Below are 21,082 nucleotides of genomic sequence, written 5' to 3'. Positions count from 1 at the left end.
ATAATTTTTTTTTCGTCCAATGTTTGGGACAAATGAAGAATTTGAATATGAACTGGTTATCAGATGATATTTTGTTTGACTGCGATAATGGTTTTTGTTAAGAAGGGCAGTATCCTTATTTTTTTGAGAATTAAGCTCAAATATCTATGGTAGAAGTAGAAATATGTTTAAATTTAAATTAATTTATCAAAGAATATAGATGACATATGGTGGTGGATACATGGGTGTTCAATGTACTATTTTTCTATAATGTTACACATTTTCATAATTAAAGAGATTTAAAAATAAATAAAAAGCATGGAACATGTATTGTGTAAAATTATTTCCATTATGCAGTTTGGTAACTGTGAAAACATTTAGATTAAATTCCTAGGGCAGATACTCTCCGAGTTCATTAGCTTGGAAATCCTACAGGCTTTGCCCTTCACTCTTGAAAACACTAAGGCACTAAAATTCTTCCATTCTTAAATACTTTGTTTCAATCAAAATTATATGAAAGTTGAAGCTGAAATTATCTTTAACTCTCAATCAAACAATATTCTGATATTAGACTAAAGGTGATACAAATTGTCATTGTGCCTAATGCATCTCTGTTGAGTTATAGAAGAAGTCAATATGCCTGCAGTGCTTGGTATGTAGATTCCGCAGGTATCTAGTAATTCCAATGGTTTCTCTTATATTCCAGGAAAATGCTCGAGGGCCCGAGAAATCCATGACATACATTAAAATTCTGTATCTTAGAACAGTATTTAAGTTTGCTCTTAAGACACAAATGACTTTCTGGACACACATAAGTAATTAAAAAATACTGTCAGATATCAAATTTCTGTACTTAGCCCTCATTGAAATAATTCTTCCTGTTTATATGCACACTTATACATACACATACAATTACACCAGATTCCTAACCAAAATATTTAACTATCCCATGTAATTTTTATTATTTACTCATAATAAACTGACATAATCAAAGGGCAGTAGTAACTAAAAAAAGGAATTCAATTTTGACCAATGATTTCCTTTAGAGGATTGAGCAGACCTCCTCCTGAAATACATCCTTCTTTAGAGAGCTGCTAGAGTTAAAAGATTGTGCAATATAAATATGTAATTGGTATTTACTTTTCTAACTTAACATTAAAAATAATGTGATAATAGTAGGAAAACCAAATTATATTCATAAATCATAATAAAAATGACAAAACAACAAACCAATATTCTTTCAATCAGCATATCATAATACTGCTCAGCAAGCTGAGGTCGACAAAGGACAAATCGACCTAGTAATTCTACTGCTGCTTCCCGGACACTAGTGGAGTTATCCATCAATCGCCCGTGAACCCCACGCTGCATATCAAGCTAAAGAAAAACAAAACAAAACAAAAATATATAATTTATACTTAAAGCTAATATTTTAATTTGAATAGAAAGTTCAAATAAGAATCATGTGAGCTCCTCTTTACCCTTGCTAGGATACTGGGATCTACAGCAACAACCTCAGATAAACACTTCATGGCTTTTGTTCGAACGGCAATTGCATTTTCCCCAAGAACTCGAAGGATCTGCCAAGCAAACATTGACATTTTCATAAGTTTTAGAACATTTAACATTTCAACAAAATATAACATGCAGACAAAAGATTAAAAATATCATATTCACCCCTAGCCTTTATCATAAAAGCCTAAGTGACCATTAGAGTGGAACGACCAGAACCACCAGCTGCTCTGATGTGTACTGACCAAGGGCAGACGCTCAATGCTGGAGCTGCCCCATGGTAGTCAGTTTGCTCCCACAGGGGGAGCGGCCACTCAGCCAGAAGACGGGCTCCTGGCTGGCAAGTGCAGCAGCCGTGGGGGGAGCCTCTCCTGCCTCGGCGGCAGCGCTAAGGAGCAGTGAGCCAGGTGGTAAGGAGCGAGGGATCCAAGATTGTGAGAGGAATGTCCACCTGCCGGCTTAGACCTGATCCGTGAGGCCGAAGCTAGCAGGTGGACATTACCTGAGGGGTCTCAGACTGCGAGAGGGTGCAGGCCGGGCTGAGGGACACCCCATCCCTTGAGCATGAGTTTTGTGCACCGGGCCTGTAGTTTTTATTTTAGTGAGTTAAAAAATCTTTTGTCAATATAGAAACAAATGCTACTTTCATGATCTTTATCTGTTTCCAATAATGAAGAGATATCATATACTACCCCACAAATACCCAGAATTATATAAATTTGTCACTGTATAAGGAATTCTGGTCCATTTTACCTGTGTCAAATAAATATCAAAGCTCTGGGCAAACGGCCTCATAGAGGCCAAGTATCGAACAATCAAACAAGCATCATCATAGTCCACAGTATCAGAGTTCATCCTGCAACAAAAAGTTATTAAACTTTAATTTTATTTAATTTCTTATAAAGTAAGTAAATTAATTTTACAGAGATAAGAAAGTGAAGATGTTTTCGCTCTAGATCTTACTTTAATGTGCTGAACTGAGAAGGTGTGGTTTTGATAATGCTTCTAAGAAATTTTTTCCGATTTTCAGCTCGATGCATAATTTGACCGGTTGTCTCAACTTCCTTTGCGTGATGTGTACCTTCAGATGATTCCTCATCTTTTTGTGATTTCATTGCTTTTTCTGTTTCCAAAGTTGTGTCACGAAACCACTGGGCTATATAGAATTTACGAGAAAACTGAAAAGAAATGAGATATGAGTCTGATGAAACTGGTTCACAATCAGGAATACAAATATTAAGATTTATTTTAAAACAATTTCTATCAGATAAAACCATGTTTTAAGAAAAAAGTTGTAATGTTTAGAATATCTAAATGATAGAAAAATTATTTCACTTAGTTCCATTATAATGATGTCAAAAGATAATTTGATAAACACAACTGTATTAAATAATACTATCAACTACTTTACCTAAGAACAGTATCACACGAGTCAGTAAAATTTGAAGGATAATGGGTAACTAAAAAAGTTTAGAGCAAATAGATAAAATGCTGAAGGGAGAAGATGTTATTTTCAAAATCTCAACTTTAAGAAATAAACAGCCAGGAAACCAAGATGGTGGCAAGGTAAACACCTGAACTTGCTACCTTGCACAACCACTTCAAAACTACAACTAAAAGACAAAATGGATACCACTTAGGACTATGGGAAGGCTGGCTGAATGGAAATTATACAACTAGAAGGAAAGAGAAAAGCACACTGAAACTTGGAGGAGGTGTGGAAGTGAAGTGTAGAGGTACAGAGATGCTCAAGGGAATTACGCTGTTGTCTTTTTCAAATGGGAGGGAGACACAAGCTCCTGACTGCTCTGACTTCCAGCTTCCGGCAAGACTCTGGGGACCCAGACTCATACAGGGAGAAACTGGACTGTCTGGCATCAGGCCAGACACAAGGGCGGCTTTTTTTCAGAGGTGCTTGCAGCAATCATTGTTTCTGCACAGTGCTGTGCAGGACACAGAGACCTGGGGGCCTCTTCAGGGCAGGGCTGATGGCCAGCCACTGCTGTTTGCTCCACCCTGGTGATTCTCTGAGAACCTGCCCCAACCAATTTACAACCCCATCCAAGCTGTGCGTAGAGGCTTTTGCATTTGAATGGGCTGGCCCTCTGCATCTAAAACCTAACATACTGAAGCTGCTTCAGAGAGCCCAGAGCTTCCAAAAGAAGGCCCAAGGCTCCACAGCAGCTAGCATGGCTTCACAGCTGGGCCTCATCTGGGCACCTCCAAACTCCAAACAATAAGGAGGAATCTTCAGATCTCTCTGTAGCTCCTGCTATGTGGCTTCAGGCAGTGGCTGACTTTGCACCTCCTTGGAGATCCAAGAGCCAGTATACCCAGTGGTCAGAGTGAGACTATCCAGATTATAACTCTTCAGATCCATAAGAGACACACTCAGGGGGCGCCAAAGTTACACTGAAGCAAGTCTTGCCCATAAGAAGTTCTCCCATTGTAGACATAACTGGTCCTCACAGCCAATTGGCCTGGCGGTCAATTCCTCCCAGTGATACAAACAACAATCAAAGCTTAACTACAACAAGACTGTGCACACAGATCACAAAGGGGTGCACTATGAGTGTCCATTTCAGATAATTAGGGAGGCTGAGCAACTGGGCCCTATAGGACACCTAGCACAGAAAGCCACTCTATCAACACAGGGAAGCAGCTAAATTGTGGAGACAAAGAAACAGGTCACAAATGAAAGAAATGGAGGAAAGGAAACTACTGGATATAGAGTTCAAAATCTTGGTTATAAGATATTCAAGAATCTTCTAGAAACCTTCAAGAAATTTAGTGAGACCCTCAAGGATATGAAAAAGGACCAATTAGAAATTAAGCATACACTGACTAAAATAAAGAATACTATACAGAGATCCAACAGCAGACTAGAGTGTCTCAAGAATCAAGTCACAGATTTGGAATACAAAAAGGCAAAGGACATTCCTCTGGAGAACCAAGAAGAGAAGAGAATCCAGAAAGTTGAAGATAGTTTAAGGAGCCTCTGGGACAACTTCAAGCGAACCAACTTCCAAATTATGGGGGTACCAGAAGAAGAGAGAGAGCAAGATATTGAAAACTTATTTAAAGAAATGATGACAGAAAACTTTCCCTACCTGGTGAAAAAAATAGATTTACAAGTCCAGGAAGCCCAGAGATCCCCAAAGAAGAGGATTCCAAAGAAGACCACACCAAGACACATCATAATTAAAATGCCAAGGGCAAAAGACAAGGAGAATCTTAAAAGCAGCAAGAAAAAAACAGTTAGTTACTGATAAGGGAGTACCCATATGATTGTCAACTGATTTCTTGATAGAAATCAGCAGGCCAGACGGGAGAGGAAAGAACTATTCAAAGTGATGAATAGCAAGAACCTACAACGAAGATTCCTCTACCCAGCAAAGGTATCATAAATGAAGATCAGATAAAGAACTTCAAAGATAAGAAAAAGCTAAAGGAGTTCATCACCACCAAATCAGTATTATATGAAATGCTGAAGGATATTCTTTAAGACGAGGAAGAAGAAGAAAACGGTAAAGATAAAAATTAAGTAACAACAAATACATATCTATCAACAAGTGAATCTAAAAATCAAGTGAATAAAACATCTCTAGGACAGAATAAACTAGTAAATAGAATCAGGGACATAGAAAGGGAGTGGACTGACAATTCTTGGGGAGAAGGGGGTATAAGGGGTGCAGAAAGAGACTGCACAAAAATCATACACCTATGGATGAGGACAATGGGGGGGGGTAAGGGGGGGGTAAGAGGATGGGGTCAGAACCAGGTGGAAGGGAGCTGTGGGGGGAGGGGGGGGTGAGAGGAGAAACAATTGTAATAATCTGAGCAATGAAGATTTATTAAATTAGAAAAAAAATTTTTAGTACAGTTATATCTTGACAATAAGGGACTATTTCGGGTGAAGACTTGTCTATTAAAGCCAAAAATCCATTATATAATAAAGTAGGTTTTCTGAATGCATATGTTAAAAATTGACAAATTAGTGACCTGTTTTTCTTATATTGGCACTTTTTAAGTAATTAAAATTAAGTATGAAAAGTTCAATTTCAGAGAAAAGTTTTCTACATGTAATTTTATTTTTTTTAATGTATTTTGAATTATTTTGGTGAGCTTTTTTTTTTTTTTTTTTTTTTTTTAAAGTGTATTTTTATTGATTTCAGAGAGGAAGGGAGAGGGAGAGAGAGATAGAAACATTAATGATGAGAATCAGTGATTGGTTGCCTCCCCTATGCCCCGTATTGGGCAGAGCCCACAAATCCAGGCATGTACCCTTGCCCGGAATCCAACCTGGGACTCTTTTGTCCACAAGCCCGACGCTCCATCCACTGAGCCAAATCAGCGAGGACGGTATTACTGTAATTTTAAATTTATACGGAATAGGTCTAGTAAATGCATACATTCACCAGTCACTCTGAGTAAACAGCTTCACAGAGCTGAGGTGTGGCTTAGTGGTAATACTGGACAGCACGCATTAAAACTGCTGCAGGAAGTCATGCCACAAGGCAACAATAGAACCAATCACCATGCACAATGTGGATGATCATGTGCTAATGATTCGCCAAACATTGTTTATGAGCAGTGATTCTTGGATTTAAACATGTAGATGATAGTTGTAGATATATACTTATTTATGTTGGTGAAATTACTATAGTGTTTATTTTTAACATATGGACTATTTGCTAAAATTTGTTAAAAATAACAGTGAATTAATAACTTGTTTATCATAAGCAAATATTGATTAAAACCATTTTAAAATTAACAGGATGTTAATTTTCACATATGACATATGGACAGGAAATTTTGTCCATTAAATCTGAAGTTTGTTAAATCGAAGTCTGCAAAATCAAGGGCTTACTGTACAGTGTAATACCTGCACCAAAATTCCATATAAGACAAGTCAACCCATAAGCATTCTTTTGTGTTTAGATTATCAACTACCCTTTTGTTTAAAAAAATCACATTACAGACAATTCCCCCCTTCATGATATTTCCCAATTTTCTTTCAGACCCAATTTAAATAAGCATGTGGTATTTAAAAAAAAAAAAAAAAGTTAAAAAATCCTACCACTAATGAAGGATCAGTCTCAGTGTTTTCCTCCAAGTAATCAAGCAATGCTTTTTGCAATTGCTGGATTTCATCTTCTCCACCTGAAACCTATGAAATAAGCCAAATAGATAAAAATATTACTAATGTATATTAATAAATTCCAAAGTTGCCAACACAAATCAGAGAAAAAAATAATAAATAATAAAAAGGAAAATACAAGTATAGCAACTAAATGGAAGAAACAGAATAATATAATTTTGAAAAAGATTAATAAAGTAAATGTTATCAGTTGTCAACAATTAAGGAAGTTGGGTAAAAATTTTATGGAAGCTCTTTGTAAGAGTCTTATAATTCTGTGAATTTAAAATTCTTTCAAAATACAAAGTATATTAAAAAATTTAGAGTATTATAAATATTTAAAATTATTTAAAATTATAAATATTTAAAAATATATATTTTATTGATTTTTTGCAGAGAGGAAGGGAGAGGGCTAGAGAACTAGAAACATGGATGAGAGAGAAACATCGATCAGCTGCCTCCTGCACACCTCCCATTGGGGATGCGCCTGCAACCAAGGTACATGCCCCTGACCGGAATCGAACCTGGGACCCTTTAGTCTGTATGCTGATGCTTTATCCACTGAGCCAAACCAGTTTCGGCTAGAGGTATTTTTAATGGCCAACATGGATAAGGTTATGGACATTAAAAAAAAAAAAAAAGTAGAAGAATATGAAAATAGCTGTATGTGGTAGAATTAGAGATCATTTAGATATCAATTTTTTTTAAGTAACTTATACTATTACTATCATCCATACTTAACAAAAAGTAAATGTAATAATAAAATACATTCTCCCCCCTAAAATATGAAAGCTTTCTCATAATAAAATCAAAAGAAGTCTTCTTCACCTTTCCCCTACACAACATTCAAAGGTACAAAACAATTTGGGTATAAAAAAAAAAATCATCTCAGTAAACTAAAGATTTAAATAAAACTTATGTTAAACCAAACAGAAAATAACATCATACATTCATAATAATAATTTGTAAAAGCAAAGCAAACTATGGATTTATGTAAATCATTTCAATGTTCCCTACGTTGTTAACTTTTTCTGACAGGACTTTTTGAAAAGCCCTTTTACAAGTATGGATCTTATTTTGAATCTACAAAATGAAATGCAATACTGACATAAGAATATGTAAAGAAAGTAGTTAACTATTATTTACTCCCATAATTTTATCTGAATACCTGTTTTAAAATTCTCTCTATTGATCCTTGATCCATTTTGCTTGTGACGGCATCTTTCCTCAATCGGGCAGCAACAGTTCCAAGGTAATCAAGAGATGCCACTCTTAAAGCCATCTCTGTTGACTTGTTGCTGAACTGATGAACCTATATATAAAAAGAAAAAAGCAACTTTGATATAATTTAACCCATTTATGGACAGTATATTTTAATAGCAATTTATCATATAAATTTTCAAACCCATGTTGTTTTATCTAAAATATAAATATTTTTTCTTGTGATAGTTTTCCAGAGTGATTGCCTTTTGAGTTTTTGGAGTCCTAATGTAAAAAAAAAAAAAAGCAAGCCCTGCCAGTATGGCTTAGTGATTGAGCCTCACTATATTAATCACTGTTCGATTCCTAGTCAGGGTACATGCCCAGGTTGTGGCCTTGATACCTAGTAGGGGGCATGCAGGAGACAGTTGATCAATGAATCTTTCTCCTCATTATGTTTCTATCGCTCTCCCTCTCCCTTCCTCTCTGAAATGAATAAAAATATATTTTTAAAAATTATACATTATTGCCAAAACCGGTTTGCCTCAGGATAGAGCGTCGGCCTGCAGACTTGAAAGGTCCCAGGTTCGATTCCAGTCAAGGGCATGTACCTTGGTTGCGGGCACATCCTCAGTAGGAGGTGTGCAGGAGGCAGCTGGTCGATGTTTCTCTCTCATCGATGTTTCTAACTCTCTATATCTTTCCCTTCTTCTCTAAAAATTCAATAAAATATATTTTTTTAAAATTATATATTACATCTCCCTAAGAACACTGTCACTTTCTTTAAATGTAGGCTCAACTGCTTGTTTTTTTTTTTTAAATATATATTTTATTGATTTTTTACAGAGAGGAAGAGAGAGGGATAGAGAGTTGGAAACATCGATGAGAGAGAAACATTGATCAGCTGCCTCTTGCACACCCCCTACTGGGGGTGTGCCTGCAACCAAGGTACATGCCCTTAACCTTTACTGGAATCGAACCTGGGACCTTTCAGTCTGCAGGTTGATGCTCTATCCACTGAGCTAAACCGTTTCGGCACAACTGCTTATTTTGTTAAAAATAAAATATTACTGAAATTTCTTAGACTGAATTCTGATGCCTATGAAACATTATCTTGGTTCCAGAATAGTATTAACATATTTTTCAGTTCACAGAAAGTAAAGTCCCACCAGCTTTGTAACAATTTGTATTGCACAAGTCCAAATGTAGTTTAAAAATAAAAGCAAAAATCACAATATTTCTTTGCATTTCCCTATTGAGTTACATAAAAACTAAAAAGTGTCTTTTTAGAAACACTCTTAAAAATGACAGTTTCATGTTAATCAGTTTCATGCTTTGAATTAACTACAATAACTTATGACTCAGTGTTGAGATGCTTTTAACTAACATTATGAGTTCCAAACAAAAAACAAGCAAAAAAGTTTCTAAAGTACTATTATCTTAGGTAATGAAAACACCAAAAGGCACATTTCAGTTTTCTAGAAGTTACTGACAATATTGTGTACAATTATATGAACATGCAAAGATAGAGATGCAATGGTCATATTTCCTTACACATTTTTAAAGAATTCATCATCTGTGAATCAGTATATCCTCATTATGTTGTCTTCTAGCAATCTAATAATCTTTAAATTCTATACTCTTACCAACAGTCTCCCTAACAAACTAAGGAGTAGTTCAGCAGCTGGCCATTCAGGCTTATTGACTGTTGAAAGAAGATCTTGAACAAAATTTTCAAATAGTGGTCTGTAATCTTCTTCACCTTGCTTACTACCACATCTGTTCAAAGATAATGAAAAGACTGTGAATTTAGGAGGCATGTCCACCAATATGACTGAAATTTTGTTAATTTTCTCTTCTTTATATCTAAAACAGGTATGAGGACAGTACATGAAAACATGGTTTAAAATAAACCTATTTCTCAAACTTTATTTCCCCCTCTACTATAGGAAATTCATTTACTGACTATATTAACATTACTTTCTGGCAAGTGTAACACATTTAAAACATGACCACTGTTTTTCTCTCTCTGAGTTTACCATAAATTTTTATGAAGGCAAAGTAACCCCTTTGCACAACTTTCCTATTTGATAGAATGCCCCAAAGGGTACTGGGAAAAAAAAAATTACAGAATCTCAATCTAGTACTTTTCACTTTTGGAACCCAACATGTACGTATGTTCACAATATTTTAGATTTTAATATTCCAAATACTCATTTTAAAGATCAGGAAATCAAGAGTCAGGGAGATATACAAAAGTTTATGGCAGAAAACTGGATTAATCTATTACTTAAAATAAATAAACTATTCTTTATACTGGAAAAATAAAAATCATTATGTTATCAAACTCACTTTTTAAGGAAGATGGAAAGGAAATTTTGAGCTGTTCGCATGGCTGTTTCATAAGAGTTGGTAATGATAACATCTTGGTCGACCTAGATTGAGAAAAATAAATTTATACGAATATAACCAGTAAATAGCAGTTAAGATGCCAATGCCATGCTATTACTGAATATATGTAATACATTAAAATACTTAACTATTTTTTAATATAAAAAGAGAAAAGCTACAATTAGCATTTCAGACATATTTCAAAACTTTATAAAAACGAGATGAAAATACTGAGAGTTCATGTTAATTTGTAAAAAATATGTATGAGTGACAAATGTGGTTAACAAATACAATATTAATAATTGCATACCATGATCTAGGTCAGAACACAAAAGTGTTTGAAAATACAAAAACATTACAAGCTCAAAGTTTATAAAACATGAACAATAATACAAGAGAAAATTCAATTCCTTCAGTAGAAGTTTAAAAGTTAGAATATAAATAGTCTTCAAAGTTGTGGAAACCAAAAGGTGAATATTTGAAAAAACTCACTATTAACCATGAAAGGATCCTAAAAAGCCTAGGCATGAAACCATAAATAAGAACTTCAATTATATAAGATTGGCAGGGAATATATATGCTATTTTTTTTTTAAATACAAAGTTAAAAACCTTATGAAAGATTTCTTACTTTTTTATTTGAGTCCTCTTCTGAATTAGAATCCTTCTCTGTTGATGGTAAATGTACTACACACTGAATTAATTGTAAAACCAGTGCTGTAACCATCTGAATATACATAGGCTCTCCATCCATATCACTACTGTTTAACCTTCAATGGAGAAGAAAACATTTAAATCATTCATAGAGAGTATAAAGGGGATTTCATTTTTAATGTAATCTACCATCTAAAAGTTTCAGGATGCATTCCTTATCAATACTTCTAAGACATTATCTTTAATGCTTATAATAGCATCATGTCTAATTATTTTTAATAAATTAAAAAAATGCTAACTAAATCTCTCTGCATACTTAATTAAAAATAGTCAAAGGAAAATACAACATTTAATACGAACTTCCTTACTCTGTGCTGCACATAAAAAGTTTATAAGTAAAAATATAAAATACTAGAGGCCTACTGCATGAGATTTGTGCACTGGAAGGGAGGAGGTCCCTCAGCCCAGCCTATGCCCTCTCAGAGTCTGGGAGCCCTGCGATCCATCACCTCAAAGTGATCCTGTCCACCTGGCTGGGGCTCCACAATGGATCGCCCCCGCAGAGGGAACCCCAGCCCACCCACTGCAGCCAGCCAGTCAGTGGCCTGGGCCTCCCTCTGCAGGGCGATCACTTGGCGATGGCCGGGCGCCTGACCAATTGCATGGCACCCGCCTTGGCTGGCCTGGCGCCAGTGGGTGTCAGCATGGTTGTCTGGATGGTCGCCCCCACAGTTCAACTGTTTGGTCAATTTGCATAGTATGCTTTTATTATTATGGATTTCTCAAAATGATTTTTCAAATGAGAAAAAGCTTCAAGATTTCCAAATGCCCATGCATTCTGGTATTCATTATTATTAAAATCTGTTCCATAGTCAGCTTTTGATCATCTTATGGAATGTAAATATATTCTAAATCTTCTGTTCTAAAGATATTATCAAAACATAGGAATTATTTTATATGCTGATAGCTTTTCTAATAGTTTAATAGACAACAGATGTTTATCAATATACAATTAGTATAAAAAATAAGGTAAAAATTATTTTACAGACAACAGCCTTGAAAGAAATATTATTCTATATACCAGAATAACATATTCAATTCTCAGGAATATTATAATGATAGCTATGATAATAATCAACTATGACAACAAAGACAAAATGCTGACTAAAGCAACTGATAGTATTCCTTTTACTCTGTGCTTAGTGATTTAAGAGCATTTAATCTTTATGTCTACTCTCTATATTGCTGTTAGAGCTATCTTTCAGCTCTCTTTTAAAAACAGTATTTAGAGAAACCAAGATGGAAGCATAGGTAAACACCTAAACTGCTGCCTCGCACAACAATTTCAAAACTACAACTAAAAGACCAAATGGACATCATGTAGAACCACAGGAAGGCTGGCAGAGTGGAAATTCTACAACTAGAAGGAAAGAGAAAAGCACACTGAGACTCACAGGAGCTGCAGAAGGCAGAGGTACAGAGATGCGCGAATGAAAAGAGCTGGTAACTGAGTACGCGGCTGGCTTTCTCAATCAGGAGAGAGACAAAAGTCCCTGACTGCTGTGAATTCCAGTTCTGGGTGAGATTCTGGGGACCCAGACTCATTTGGGGAGAAACTGGACTGTCTGGCAGTGGGCGAAACTTGAGGGCAGCTTTCTCTCAGAGGTGCTTACAGCGATTACTGAGGGACACTGGGACCTAGGTGCATCTTAGGCAGGGCTGAGAATCAGCCATAACTGTTTGCTCTGCCCTTATGATCCCCTGAGACCCCACTACACCCATGCTTTACTCTAGGCTTTTGCAAGTCTTGCCCCATTAGGGTGTCTCCGGCATAGAAGTTCTCCCAGTGTAGACACAGCTGATCCTCACAGCCAATTGGCCTGGAGGTCAGTTACTCCCAGTGATACCAACAATAATCAAGACTTAACTACAACAAGACTGTGCATACAGCTCACAAAAGGGTGCACCAAGAGTACCCACCTCAGGTAACTGGGGAGGCTGAGCCACTGAGCCCTATAAAGGACACCTAGCACTCAAAGCCACTCTAGCAACAAAGGGAATCAGCCAAAATGTGGAGACAAAGAAACAGGTCACAAATGAAAAAAATGGAAGAAAGCAAACAACTGGATATAGAGTTGAAAACCATGGTTATAAGGTTTTTCAAGAATTCTAGAGAAAAGGCTGATAAATTTAGCGAGACCCTTGAGGATATAAAAAAGGACCAACTAGAAATTAAGCATACCCTTACTGAAATAAAGAATAATATACAGAGATCCAACAGCAGACCAGAGGATCCCAAGAATCAAAGATTTGTAATACAAAGAAACAAAAAACACCTAACCGGAAAAGAAAAAAAGAAAAGAGAAAAAAAATATGAAGATGGTGTAAGGAGCCTTTGGGACAACTTCAAGCATACCAACATCAGAATTATGGGGGTGCCAGAAGAAGAGAGAGTAAGATATTGAAAACCTATGTGAAGAAATAATGACAGAAAACTTCCCACACCTGATGAAAGAAATAGACTTACAAGTCCAAGAAGCGCAGAAAACCCCAAACAAAAGAAATACAAAGAGGACCACACCAAGACACATCATAAAAACAGTATTTAGTGGTTCCTACTGTATAAAGGATCAAGTCCAAGTTCTTTAGTATGGCTAATAAAATTCTTGAACTGCCTCTGACTCTTTAGAGCCAATTTCCATTGCTCTTCTCACAGACCAATGATTCTCCCGAATCCCCAGTGGTTCTTAACCAGGGATGACTTGGCTTCTCAGGGGACATTTGTCATTGTCTGGAGAAAATTTTGGTTCTCAATCATTGAAATGAGGGGTTTTCTCTTGGCATCTAGTAAGTAGAGGTCAGGGATGCTGCTAAGCATGTTACAAGGACAGCCCACGTAACTAAGAATTATCTGGCCCGGAATGTCACTAACACCGAGACAGAAAAAATCCTGCCACAGATCTTTACACTTGATAATCACTGAACTTCTTTAAATTCTCCAAATGTGCTATTTTGACAGAACTGCCTTCATTATTTGGTCATTAAAATAAAAAAATTAAGACAAAAATGATGAAGAATATGTAATGGCTATAATATAATGCAGTTCTTTATTACCCTTGGCCTTTGCTATAATTACCTGAAGTTCCTTAAACTCCTCTTGCTGGTTGGTAATCTTGCAAGTGAAGTAAAAATTTCTTCCAAAATTAATTGCCTATGTTTTTCATATCTTGAGAATACCTGTTTAGTAATTATAAGATTCCAAATTAAGTTTGTTATAATTATTTAAAGACAAAACAAAAATACTATTATAATGTGATAAAAATATAATCTGCCAAAAAAACAAAATAAATTATCTGCCATTTAAATTGAAAATGTTGTCAATATCTTTAATAGCAATGAGTAGGGTAATCTGTTTAACTTTCCTATCATAAATAACATTCTTACAGAAGTCAGAGTATGGAAAGATAAGATTCAAATAATTTTAAGCAATTCTGATTTTGTGATAAATATTACAGAATTACTAACTGAAAGATTTTTAAGTATTTAGAAGTGCTTAAAATCTAAGGCACATTAAAAAGATCTTATGTTGAAATGAATCTATGGAAAACTTGAATCTGCTAATTACTGCAAGTTTGGATTATATCAATATTTTCCTACGGGGATAAACTAAAATACAAATTGGTTATACTTACTGCAGTGACTAACTTAATGGCACACAATTGTAGTTCACTGACATTTTCCACAAAAAATGGTGTTATTCCCATTGATGATACCTGCACGCACACATAAAAAAAGATAATCATTAGACATCTCTAGTTGATTTCAGTAACATTCTACCTTACTAAATTCTAAAAACATTCATAAACTCACTGGAAAGCACTGAGAGCGCATTTATTTACCCCTCATCAATCAGCATCTAGTTCTTTCTCTGATCCCATTCCTCCTCAAACAAATTAGCACATACCTTCCCTCACAGCTCCCCTTCCTCTAATCTCCACCTTTAGAATTGATGTCACAGAATATAGAAAAACAAAAAGACATTGCCTCCCATTCTGGATGAAAATATCCTCACATATTTTAAAGAAAATAATAACTTGTCTTTCCAATAACTTAAGAGTTTAGAATTTATACTACCGTACATTTAATCATCTGTCTTCTAGACCAAATGTTTCTTTTTAAAATTTCCCTGGAATTTATTTCAATTTAAGATACACTCTGCATAAAAAACTAACACAGTGCTGGTATTATCATTAAGTGAGCAAGGTTATATTAAACTCAAGTAAACCTTCTAGTCTTAAATAATTTGGTCTATAAATATAAAAATGCTTCAAAAAAACTTACCTGAAGAATTGTTGTGTCCGTAAGGAGTTGTATCTCCAGCAATTCTGATAAGCTGCTAACAATGTCACAAACTTTATTATAAAGCATTACTATTACTCTCTGCTTATGGGTAGAGCACTTTGCCCGTTTTGCCTTCGAACTTAATAAGCCTCCTAAAAAAATTCAAAACAAGGAATATATAAACTTTCAATAATTTTTAATAAACAGCAATAAAACTGTTTCCTGAATTAAAAGGACACACTTTCCCCCCTATATAAAAATATAACCTGGCTATTTATTGAGAGAAAATTACTCTCTAGGTACTTATTTATTTAAAAAGTAACTTTCTTTTAACAATACTGTGTGGCACATTTCAGTGGCTATTAAATTCTTATCTAAAGTATTACTTCATCTTTATTTCTATTTTTGTATTGTAAGATAGTAAGATTATATTTCCCTTTAAGTTATCTTGCAATTATTCAATAGGTAACCAAATGTAGGTTATTCATGACCAAGTTTACCCTCTTCTCTTCAACCATATACATGTCAACTAATTCATTGCTCATTTATAAAGGTTAGAAATAAAAGAATATATATCCTAAATCAATCCATTTTGTAGAAAACAAATATTTTGGGAAAAATAAAGAGGAAGTGATAAATGGAGCCAGAAGCTAATACTATCTGGGCTTTCCCCCTGACCAGTAGAAATTACTTTATTATACATAAAATGATGCTAAAGAAATAACGGAACAAGTACTAGATTAACTAAAAGCTTTATATTCTAGTCAAATAAAAGGCAGTGTTTATTATCATCTATGTAATTTAATAATTTTATGCCATTTTAAATCATCACATTCTGACATATCCAACATGGTAAAATTATATAACAAGTAACTTTGATATTATACAAAAACTATCAATATAAAAGGGCAAACCAACCTCCGTGAGGATCTAATCTGTAAACAGGATCATACTGAGGATAAAGTGTATTCTGCAAATGAAATTTAGTGTACTGTATAACTCTTTCAATTACGTCCTCAATATATACAGCTTTTGGCATATTAGGGGATGTCATAATGTTGATAGTTGTAAGACAGGCATCTGCTGATTTTGTAACTCTCTCCATAATCAGGTCTCTCCATAACCTTTCTTCTTCTTCAGTATCATTATTCTATAAAACAGCAGATTGTTATTAAAATAGAAATAAACACATTTCTACTTTAAAATGTAAGAAAATAAATTATGATATATTTTATTTCAATGGGTGGAAAACATAGTAAGAGTTTTGATTTGTGTATATTCTTTAAAGGACATTAGGAATGAAGTAAAAGTCCTGATATTACTTTGTTTCAACATAATATATACTGTTTCCTAATTTCACCACTAGATGATACTCCAATGACAAAGTTATAGTTACCTTCACCTGTGCACTTTATCTAAATATAAGATTTTAGCTAAAAACTATAATTACATACATATAAATAAGTTTGTGTTTGGGGTGTAAACATTAAGATAGTAAAAAAAAACAAAACAAAAAAAACCGTGCTCGCTTCGGCAGCACATATAAAAAAAAAAAAACCTTTATAAATTCTGCTGTTGTGAGAACAAAGCAAAAATTAACAATAACAAAAGGTAGAGCCTTATCTAAAGTTGTAAAATGTTACTGACTTAATCATTTCTAGTACCTGTTTTTTCAACAACACTGTAATTTTGAAATTGAGATAAAAGCAATGAGTATGCATTTAATTGGATATATTTTATTTTCTAAAATGGTTAATTCAACAACTGCCTGAAGACCAGATTTTAATTTACATATTAGCAGCCTCCATTACAATTGTGAAGGGGTGGCTCTTAATGTTATAAAGTAGAAACCCTCTACCTATCCTTAGTTATGAAATACCAACTTTATATTCAAGAAATATTTTTATATGCATGCTTATCAAAGTTTATACATTGGAAAAGGAATAAATAAAAGCATATTATATGTAAAGCAGAGAGGGGCTTTCTAATTACTAATGCCTAAAAACTTGATTATTTTTTTATAACTCTCCAGCTTTCTTTTGTTTCACTGTTTACAAATAAGATAAAGTAACTTTTCTTTGACATTAAAATTGCTGTTTGGAAGAATCAGTTAATCAGGTTCATCATTCACACCAAACATTAAGACTAAGGTTTTCAGGAATGAAAATAATTTCATTAAGACTGAATCAGCTAGCTTTCCAGAACTCTAGATTCTTGATGATATTTATCATAACTTCTTGCTAAAGTATTTTAAGTAACACTTACAGACCAAAGTTGAAATATACTGCCATTGCAGGTTTTTCTAAACCTTTTATTTCTATGATAAACTAATGTAGAGAGGGCATTGGAAAAATATGGATATATTTAATAAGCTATTGAAATACCACCTGAGATTATTTTTAATTCCATATATATCAGATCCTGTGGCTTCTGAAAACATCAAGAACATTTCCTTCATGAGATAAAATCCAGTGCATGTATGAAATGTACGTAGTATGTATTCACATATAAAAATGAAAGTATGTATATCAAAAGTGTTAAGAGTAGCTACTGATGGATGGGAATACGGATCTTTTGTGCTTTTTATGTTTTGGAAAAATTTTAAAATAAATATACGATTTTAAAATATAGACTTTTAAAAATAAAGAATATTAATTCAAAACCTTTCCCAATTGTTATTTTTTTTATATCAAACATCTATAAACATCATTATTTATTCATTAATGAAAAAGACATCAAGACCAATTTGAGTGCACATATGATTTTGAATATCTGCTACCATGCCAGGAAAGCAAATCTCAGGCAATTGACTTGCACTCATAAATCATTATACCATGCTGCTATTGCTTTTGAGATAAACATCCTAAAATGTAATAACAGTTCCAGTTAACATTTATTGAGAATTTACAATGTACCAGACACCGTTAAGCACTTAGCATGAATTGACTTATTTAATCCTTTCAACAACCATTTGAGCTAGGTATAAATATGGCATATAAGAATTAATGTTTTAGGATACATTAGAAAATCAGCATAAGATTTCTAACTATTTTTTCCAAAGGAGGTCAAGAAAAATAAGTACTACCTACTACCATTTCATAAATGAAAGGACATTTAAAACACTCTCATACACTTACACAAGAAAGAGCATAATGGAAGATTAAAGAACAGTCCTTTAAATTAAATAAATCTACACCTTCATTTTTATTATTTTTTTATGTCAGAGCTGTGAGTTGACAATATGTAAAATGAATTTTGAATTGCTAAAAGTGCAACTCTAACATTCATGCTAATGAATGTAACAAGTATATTGCAGTAACAAGCTCAAATTAATGAAATCAAATCAATGTTCCTATGAAAAAAATTAATCTTAACAATAGTAAGGATAAAATTAACAATATGGATATTAAACTTACATGATTTAACAAAGTGGAAAGCTTGGATCCATCTTGAATATTCTTCTCCAAGATATTTAGGACTTTCACAGTTTTTTCAGTAGAAAGCTAAAATCGCAACATAAACTCTTTTATCTATCACTGATAAAGTTATAAATTATTCAAAAATATTCTATACAATTATCCCCTCTAGACTATGTAGTATATAACATTACCACCCTCTTGAAAAACAGAAAACTTTACAACTTAGATCTTCTACTCAAGTCTGAATTATGTAGAGAATTAATCACTTGCTTTTGAAAGTCAGAAGAGCAAATAAAGAATGGGCACATGCATGCTTCTATCTCAACTGTTACTATATAGTTAGTAAAGACTAGGTTTGCTCTGATGTTGGGCCCCCTGCTTTTGTGCCAGTGACACTGAACATGCACGTGGAAAACACACAAGATTTCATTTTGTTAATCTGATTATAACATGGCTTCCATACTATAATGTTCTTAGGATTTCTTAAAATCCAAGAAATATTTTCAATAACAGAAGCATAAAATTGTAAATGAGTTACAAATGTAAAATAACACTGCTTTATTTAGTAAAAATCTTTATTATTTTTAATATATTCTATTTCATTTGTTACAAAGATTCTCTATTTAAAAAAATTAGTAGTCAATGGAGAGATTCCGCCAAGAGGCAATTGTTATTTATATTCTTTTGATTGAATAGGTCTCTTAGCCTCCTAGCATGCAGCAGAACTCTCAACCAAATCATTCAGAAGAGTCGAATGGGAGGATCAACAAAGTAACTGATTCAGGTATATTTTCATTATTCATTGTCGAGTACTGCTTTAGATATTTTCACAACAGATTAAATTACTGAGACTTTTGGTAAACCTTTGATGTTTTGAAAATACTCAGCAAATTCACCTTTGAAATAGATTAGCAGCTACATGTACTAGTAATTGTGGAATTTATGAATTGAAACCCAAGATTGGTAATGGCACCTTAGAAAACTGATGCCATATTCCTATATACAAAATAAATCAGTATATCCTCACTGCACACAGCAATATCAATGTAAATAGCATATCAATTCTTAGTTAACTATGTGATCTTTCTCTCTCTCTACTTTGTTAATCCTCACCTGAGGATATTTTCCCACTGAATCTTAGAGAAAATGGAAGGGAGTGAGAGAGACAAACATCAATGTGAAAGAGACCCAACAATTGGCTGCCTTTTGTACACGCCCCAAATGGGGCTGGGGATCGAGCCTGCAACCTAAATGTGCCTCTGACCAGAATCAAACCCAGCGCCCTTCTGCCAAACCAGCTACAGCCTGTCTCTCTCTTTAAAGATCAAACTCATGGGAACCCTTCTGCACTAATGGATGTAAATTGGTATAGCCACTATGGAAAACAACAGTGTTCCTCAATTTATTAAAAATAGAACATAAACATATGACCTACCAATTATATATCTAAAGAAAGAAACTAATTCAAAAAGATATCTGCACCTCCATGTTCATGGCAGCATTATTTATAGTAGCCAAGACATGGAAGCAACTAAAGTGTCCAATAATGAATGAATAAAGAAAATGTAGCATGTATGTACAATGGATTATTATTCAGCCATAAAAAAGAAAATCTTGCCAATTGTGACAATTTGGATGGATCTTGAGGGCATTATACTAAGAGAAGTCAGACAGAGAAAGACAAAAATTGTATGATCTCATTTATACATGGAACCTAAAAAGCAACAGCAAACAACTGAAGTCACAGATACAGAGAACAGACTGATGGTTGTCAGAGATGGGGGAGGAGTGAACAAAATGGGTGAAAGTGGTCAAGAGGTACTAATTTTCAGTTACAAGATAAAAAACAAGTTCTGGGAATGTAATGCATAGTATGGTGACTAGTTAATAACACTGTATTATACAGCTGACCCCTGAATATCGTAAGTATTAGGGATACCTATCTGCAGTGCAGTCCAAATGTGCGTATAACTTTTGACTGCCCCAAAACTTAACTAGGCAGCCCTTCATATCTGTGAATTCAACAAACTGGTTGAAAACAGTATTTTCGATCCAACATGGGAATGTAAAAATACCATTTTAATCCCAAGGATATGAAACCTAAAGATACCAAGGGGTGACTGTATTTACTAAAAAAAACTGTTCAAAAGTGGACCTGTGCAGTTCAAATGAGTGTTGTTCAGGATCAAATGTATATATGAAAGTTGCTAAGGGGAACGTAAAGTTCTCATCACAAGGAAAAACACAACTGTAACTATGTATAATGATGGATGTTAACTGGATTTATGTTGTGATCATTTTGCAAAATATGCAAAAATCATGTACACCTGAAACTAATAGAATGTTAAATATCAATTATAACTTAATAAAAACATAAAATTTATTATTTACAATATAGGCAACAAATAAATAAAAAATGGTATTTTTTTTATTCCATAAAAAATGAG

At 34.1% G+C, this 21,082-nt stretch overlaps 1 protein-coding gene across 7 annotated transcripts in view; it reads right to left on the bottom strand.

The window, feature by feature from the left end:
* The window catches only part of NIPBL (NIPBL cohesin loading factor), a 157,541-nt gene that overhangs the window by 34,953 nt on the left and 101,506 nt on the right, over nt 1-21,082 (bottom strand). For all 7 annotated transcript variants that reach the window (XM_036411015.2, XM_036411017.2, XM_036411018.2 and 4 more), the window contains 14 exons: nt 18,633-18,719; nt 16,135-16,366; nt 15,217-15,368; nt 14,568-14,648; nt 14,012-14,112; nt 10,853-10,991; nt 10,184-10,266; nt 9,478-9,610; nt 7,800-7,943; nt 6,572-6,661; nt 2,455-2,669; nt 2,245-2,347; nt 1,461-1,559; nt 1,210-1,356 (listed from right to left, as the gene is read on the bottom strand). In XM_036411015.2, coding sequence (XP_036266908.1) covers nt 1,210-1,356; nt 1,461-1,559; nt 2,245-2,347; nt 2,455-2,669; nt 6,572-6,661; nt 7,800-7,943; nt 9,478-9,610; nt 10,184-10,266; nt 10,853-10,991; nt 14,012-14,112; nt 14,568-14,648; nt 15,217-15,368; nt 16,135-16,366; nt 18,633-18,719 — 1,806 coding nt within the window. The remainder of the gene's footprint in view (nt 1-1,209; nt 1,357-1,460; nt 1,560-2,244; nt 2,348-2,454; nt 2,670-6,571; nt 6,662-7,799; nt 7,944-9,477; nt 9,611-10,183; nt 10,267-10,852; nt 10,992-14,011; nt 14,113-14,567; nt 14,649-15,216; nt 15,369-16,134; nt 16,367-18,632; nt 18,720-21,082) is intronic.

This window comes from Pipistrellus kuhlii, unplaced genomic scaffold (genome assembly GCF_014108245.1).
Source record: "Pipistrellus kuhlii isolate mPipKuh1 unplaced genomic scaffold, mPipKuh1.p scaffold_m20_p_4, whole genome shotgun sequence".
Classification (NCBI taxonomy): domain Eukaryota; kingdom Metazoa; phylum Chordata; class Mammalia; order Chiroptera; family Vespertilionidae; genus Pipistrellus; species Pipistrellus kuhlii.
Note: the sequence above shows the minus strand (reverse complement) of the source record. Positions and strands in the feature narration are given on the sequence as shown.